General features: G+C 41.4%; 1 protein-coding gene across 1 annotated transcript; it reads right to left on the bottom strand.

The window, feature by feature from the left end:
- Nucleotides 1-371: 371 nt before the first annotated feature.
- LOC308386852 (uncharacterized protein) lies at nucleotides 372-2,457 on the bottom strand. Its single transcript, XM_080866658.1, has 3 exons — nucleotides 2,191-2,457; nucleotides 1,810-2,092; nucleotides 372-1,677 (listed from the first exon to the last, which is right to left on the bottom strand). The coding sequence occupies exons 1-3, from the start codon at nucleotides 2,451-2,453 to the stop codon at nucleotides 1,024-1,026; spliced, it is 1,200 nt and encodes a 399-aa protein (XP_080722784.1). The 5' UTR covers nucleotides 2,454-2,457; the 3' UTR covers nucleotides 372-1,023.
- Between the last annotated feature and the right edge of the window lie 4,221 nt (nucleotides 2,458-6,678).

Here is a 6,678-nt window from a genome sequence, read left to right as displayed (position 1 = left end):
GAATGTAGCACATATGACTTAAGCTATACATATATATGAACATTAATTTTTATGCTGGTCATTAATTCTTGTAAATAAACAACCACTCAAGCACAGGAGTAACGTTTCGAAAAGTAGGTTTTCTTGTACCTCAAACAGACAAAAATGATGTAAAATAATAATAATAACAATAACCTGCCCAAGGAAGAGAGAACTCAGTGGTGCAAAACCTTATCAACACGAAGGGAAAAACACCACAAGGACAAGAAAGTCGGCACAAAGAAACTCATTCCCCCATGCTGTCGCAGCAGATGGTTCAGGCCATTTCTCTGCATTTCAACCAGCTCCACCTCCTCTTATATTACAGTTTTTTACAGTCGCTAACAAGCGCCTACCCATACTTCAGATACTTTTTCTAAACTCTTAACACAGACCCACACCTACAAAACACAATTGGCCAAATGGATAATATCCTTCCCAAAAATACACTTTGTTAAATATATACTAACTCCTCATTTCAAAATTAGAACACATCTTTCTCTGCACACACTAACTGTACAAAAACACTATAAATCTGACTCAAAATGAAATTAGTCTGTCAAAGAATAACACTTGTTTTCACTTCACAAGGTACATGCAGTCAATCAAAGTACACCAGGTTTCAAAATACTGGCTATTATTGACATTACAAAAACTGCATAGACTTTTATGTTTCAGTTTCACAGGTATTTGCATGCGAAACATGCAATCCACCATATTGACACCAGAAATGTCTTGGTTGGTAACTGTATGTCCACATGTACAGTAATGTTCACATTCAAAAGCATTCCAGTAAAAAGCAAACAAGTTTTTGTTCCTTTACTGTTTACCACAGGAGGTACAGTAGAAACACGGTATGATAGGACAGAGAAAGTTTTACAGTATTGCTTACAGTGAACAAAATATCCATGAAACACACAAGAGCATTCTGAACAAAAAAACAACAGCAAAAAGCCAAGATAAAAAGGGGGGGAGGGGGGCTAAAAAAAGGCAAAAAAGTTGCATCTAATCTCTGCGATCTTCAGGGTTAGGACACATGTTTTCATCAACATCACATCTGATGTCAGCCAAGTCGATGCACCTGGGATAAAACCGCCTGGTATGTCGGATCCACCCTTGGCAATCGTCAACTGTGATGTCCCTGGAGCCAGCATCCATGGCTTCAAGGAGGGACATCTGGTCATGTGGCTGATGGTCATAAACCTTCCACCGCCATGCAGAAAAGAACTCCTCTATGGGGTTGAGGAAAGGTGAATAGGGTGGAAGGAAGAGACTCACCAGTCTTGGGTGGACTTCAAACCATGTTGTTATTGCTTGCGAGTGATGGAAAGCCACATTGTCCCAGGTAATTACAAAGGTCCTCATGTTTTCACCCTCCTGACCCTGCTCTGGAACCAGGCGCTGGTGGAGATCATTGAGAAAGGCAAGCAAGCGCTCTGTATTATAGGGTCCAACCTGACATTTGTGAAGGAGTAATCCTGCATTTGCAATTGCTGCACACATGGTAATGTTTGCCCCTCTCTGTCCTGGCACATCAACTGTGGCCCTTTTTCCAATTACATTTCGTCCACGTCGACGCCTTTTGGCCAGATTGAATCCTGCCTCATCGATGTATATGAATTCATGAGGGGCCTGGTTGGCCTCCAATTCCATAACTCTCTGAAACAAAGTTTATGTAAGTCATGTTAGTACTGTATACCATACTGTACTGTAACCTAGTATTGTGTAGGTTACCTACTTGCAAAGTGCAAAGCTTATAGAACTGGACATTGGATTGAATATACACTGTACCTGGACATATTGTCGTCGTAGCTCCTTGACCCTCTCACTGTTCCTCTCAAAGGGAACAGTGTAGAGCTGCTTCATCCGCACTCTATGTTTGGACAATGTCCGCGAAATGGTTGTGAGGCTGATTCTATCGATATTGTCGAATATCTCATGGTCCGCCACAATTCTGGTTTGTATTTCACGCAGTTTTATTGCATTATTTGCAGTAACCATTTCCACAATGGCAAGCTCCTGATCATTACTGAGGAGCTTTCCTCTTCCCCCAGAGGGTGGAAGACGTTGCATTCTTTAGAAAGACAGACAATTCAACATATGCATTACTGTATGACCATATTGACATGTCAAGTGAGAATAGGAACAATCCATGTAAAATGCAATACTTACCTGTTGGTTTGTTGAAAGGTGCGTATAATGGAGGCAACCGTTGACCGCCTCAAATTGGGCTGCACTCTTTCACCAGCCTCTCTTAGTGAAAGACCATGGTTGATTACATGGTCAATGATAGTGGCACGGATTTCATCACTGACTACTGTTCTTGCAGCCCTTGGAATGCCACCACCACGCATTCTTACACCTCTACCTTGCCCTCTCCTTGGGCCTGCTCTTCTCCCTGGGCCCCTTGCTCTTACTCTTCCTCGACCAGACATTACAGTGTTTTTCTTTTTTTTGTTTCCAAAAACATCACTCCTCAAGGTCTTGCCTTATAAACCCCACTGAGTCTAAGCCAGAATGGAAGAAGCTGTGGTTGGCCCAATTTACCCAACATAAATAAGCTGTGTCTCAATTATTCAGTTGTTTGTTTGTTTACAGCTGAGATATATTTTTGATATTGATATTGTTTTTGTACTGATATCATTGCAGGGGCAGAGGTTTTTATACTGTATCTACGGTTTGGAATATTGTTTTTGCTATTGTGGGATGTTGTGTGTTAACATTCGTAGATACTACAAGAACAGTCCATAGTTTTGTTGGGAGGTATAACTTGTCTGTTAAGAAAATGTAAGCATTGTGGAAATGTGTTCACTGACTGCATATTGGGTGAACACGACATGAAATGTGTGAATGGTATGGCCACAACAGACCGATCCTGTGCTAATTGTGTTTAGAGTTTTGTAAATGTGACAACTGTTTGGACAAACGCTTGTTAGCGACTGTAAAAAACTGTAATCCAGGATGGACTGATGTAGCAGGCGGGTAACTCAAAAGACAGACAAAAAGTAACTGTTGCCATTTATATCCATTGATGACATAATGGTGTAAACCAAATATGTGCCACCATTATTTAGAATACAGAGACCATAGTGAAACCATAAACCTATATGTCTGATTTATGTGCATGTAGAGGGTGAATATTATTGTTATTACAGGTTTGTGATTGGAGATACACAACAATGTGATAAAAACACAAAAAATGTCACTGTTCAAAGTAAAGCTGACTAATCTAAGTCACAGAGACTGAACAGAATAATGGACTGTGTTCAAATGCTGCTTGTTTATGGACCTACTGTAAAACTAAAACCATATTTTCAAAGTGGAAAACACAAGTAGAAAATCCACCATTCTGACATCGGTTTACTGATCCTAAAACTCTTCTTGCTGAATCATCTGAAATACTCAAACCCTCCATTAAAGGCAGCCACTAATCCATACTAAAACCTAAATATTTACTATGCATCTGTGCACATTTTATCCTGCTTTTTAAGCTACAGCAAAGCCATTTGCATACACAAATGCTTCCCTACAAGACTCTGTTTCAAGTACCTGTAAAAAACAAAGATTCCATGATTGTAAAGCAACAGCTTCAAATTAAGACTTAACACTGCTGTCTGTTTGAAAAAGAGGAATGGCAGTGTTCTAGAACAGAGAGCCAGAATTATAGGATAGAGCAGAGACTGAGGCATTGTGCTGCAGAGAGACAGCAGCAAGTGTTTCTGTCTTGTCTGAGGTGATCAATGCCTGTGAGGCAGCACAGAAAGGCAGAGATGAGGGAGATGAGGGAGATGAGCTCCGCTGTCTGGACTGCTGACTGACAGCTCAACCATCCTGTCTCTGTGATGGTCTGAGTGAAAGCGAGCTGACCTTAAGGGTTGAATAAGGTTAAATCGACTGCAATGTTGGGGACAGATGGCTCTGTGTCTCAGAAAAAGCAAGCAGGGGCTGGGAGAAGAGACGGATGAGGATACTGAAAGGGAAAAAAATAATGAAAACAAGCAGGCAGACTGCCGTGGATTTACTCTGTCCTTCCTCAACAGACTCCTGTGGATTTTTTTTTTATAAGGTGGGGGGGGGGGGGGGGGGGGGGGGGGGGGGGGTTGCAGCTGTCCACGCAAAGAGGACGAGTTGCACAAGTCTGCAGCTCAACAGCAGCTATAACCACAGGGAGAAAGCCTGAGATCAAGCAATATTAATGCTGATTGGAATAATAACAGGAGTGCCTGGCTCGGTGGGGGAGGCACTGTCGCTCTTTATAAAGTGGCACCTGACAACTCAGGGGAACAGCAAGCTAACGGCTTACTACAGCTTTTCCCACTAGAGAACATACCAAGCAAACAGCACGCAGTAGTTTGAAGTCAAATCAATGAAATTTTACTTATATAACACATTTAATTTGCAGTCAGCTCAATGTGCTTTACAACCAAGTGCATACAAACTGGAGCATGAGAATTTATTTAAATGACTACAAGAACAAACACCACAAATAACAACATCCTCTACAAGACACTGATAGACCGCATGGAGATAGACTTTATCTTGGATCAGACAAATAGTCAGACTCCAGCATTTGTCTAAATCCATCTGTTACACAAAGTAGGATTAAATTTAAAAGAAAATTTAAAAAACCCAGCTGAACAAGATAGACCTGCTCTGTCAAATATTTCAGCTCCATTCAGTCCATCATAATGCTTTTGTTTTCTCGATGGGAGCAGCTATTACATTTTACTGGGAAAATTGAGGTGTGACATTACATATCTCCAAGAGACATTAAATCCCAGTGCACTGCAAAATATTCTTCATCATGTTAGAGGCCTCATCATGCCTTGATGACAACAGTGTCTTAACAACTGGATGTTTCCAAAATATATAATACTGCTCTTTCTACAAACAGCCTGTGACCCTGTGGGTGATTTGTCTTCTACAAGCTGTTATAACTCATGTGTTACCAGCACTCTCATGACTGAAGTATCTGCCATTGTGTGATGGTTTGGGTGGGGCAGGGCATAGACCATATCAAAATTCCCAAATCTTTTGTGACGTGGGCAGCATGGATGCGTAGTGGTTAGCACTTTTGCCTCACTGCAACAAGGTCCTGGGTTAGAATCGAAGGTTTAAATGCACCATCAGGCTTGACCCTATCTGTGCGGGTTTACATGATCTCTCTGGGTAATTAAGTGATTTGATGCTTTCTAAGTGACTGTAGGTGAGAATGGATTTCTCTCTCTCTGCGTTAGCCCTATAATAGACTCTTACCTGGCTAGGGTGTAGCTCGCCTCTCGCCCTATAATGGTTAGCGATTGCCTCCCAAATTAGAAAAGTGGAAGACAATTGACGTCTGATTTGTAAAGCGCTATTTCAAAGATTTACAGATGACCATTTGTTGCTCTCATGTTGGTCCCCATAAGCAGTCATATTTGGGTGAGACAGTGCAATGCTAAGTTATTTGCTAAAGCTAGCCAGACAGGTTTTCAAGCTGCATTCATGACCGTCTATATCAGGGGTAGGGAAACTGTCCTGCTGGTTTTAGATATGTCCTTGATCCAACACAGCTGATTTAAATGACTTGAAGTTGTCCAGATTCCTGGTAATGAACTAACCATTTTGATTCAGGTGTGTTGACCCAGGGTGAGAGCTAAAACCTGCAGGACACCCTCCCTTGAGGCCTGGAGTTCCCCTGGTCTAAATGATAACAGACTGCATTGTAACTGCAATAAATATGATCTAGAAAAAACCAACGGCACAACAAGCAAATCATAGAGGTACTGTAAAGCCAGCAACGCTAGCAACTACAGACACCAGCATCCACCTGTTACTTAAAGGATTTCTTAACAAACACACCTCCTTCCAGTTGAAGAAGACGCTGATGTAGAACATAAATGATCTCGACAGAAAAACCATTTGTAAGAACATAAACATATTATGATGGAGGACAAGTACAAAAAAGTATTTATTAATTCATTTATTAGTTCATTTAGGAATTTATGTATTTATAATTCCTCTGTTTATTGTCAGTTAAATGATCAAATAATGAATTGGCCTACTTTATGAATGTGTAGATAACAAAAGAAAAGGTCGTCTGTAAATGAAATTGCAGATTCATATTTTATTGCATAATTCATTAATAACTCACGAAATAGCTTTCCACTATGTGATCACTTTGACCCACCTTTACTACCTTACTCGGTAACTTCACGGGTAAGTGTGGTTGTTTTCTTTACCTTCAGTCGTGAACACAGATACCGTGACATTTAAGTACTGCTTTGCTCTGCATTGTTGGTGGCAGGAACACGGAGGCCAGGCTCTGACTGTGCTGCTGTAGTGCTAGGACGTCATCCACGCTAGACTGACGCGTGAGTCACGGCAGTTCATTAAGTGCTTCAACGAGCCTAACCTGTAGGGCCACACGCGCGGGAACCACTGCATGATTTGTGCTCTGGATCTCTGAGCAATGCTGATATTGTCAGATTCAGTCCTAGTTTGTTTATTTAGACGTGGATCTGATTATTCTGTGGCGTTTTCTGAAACGTCCTTCAAATGGTTCACGCGTGGGGTTTTATTGCCCCGCCGCCCTCTGCATTGTACCTCAATATATAGTGCACTGTGGGCATGGAGCTCAGTGTATGGAGATGGGCTTCAGCATAGCCTTTGCACGCCTTT

This window comes from Rhamphochromis sp. 'chilingali', assembly GCF_963969265.1.
Source record: "Rhamphochromis sp. 'chilingali' genome assembly, chromosome: 19".
Lineage (NCBI taxonomy): Eukaryota > Metazoa > Chordata > Actinopteri > Cichliformes > Cichlidae > Rhamphochromis > Rhamphochromis sp. 'chilingali'.
Note: the sequence above shows the minus strand (reverse complement) of the source record. Positions and strands in the feature narration are given on the sequence as shown.

What these genes read in the sequence shown, in the direction of transcription:
- LOC308386852 (XM_080866658.1), bottom strand. Translation starts at nt 2,453, where the DNA reads ATGTCTGGTCGAGGAAGAGTAAGAGCAAGGGGCCCAGGGAGAAGAGCA. An exon ending in ACCTTTCAACAAACCAACAG is followed by an intron (nt 2,093 to 2,190) that starts GTAAGTATTGCA and finishes GTCTTTCTAAAG; the next exon opens with AATGCAACGTCTTCCACCCT. An exon ending in TACGACGACAATATGTCCAG is followed by an intron (nt 1,678 to 1,809) that starts GTACAGTGTATA and finishes ACTTTGTTTCAG; the next exon opens with AGAGTTATGGAATTGGAGGC.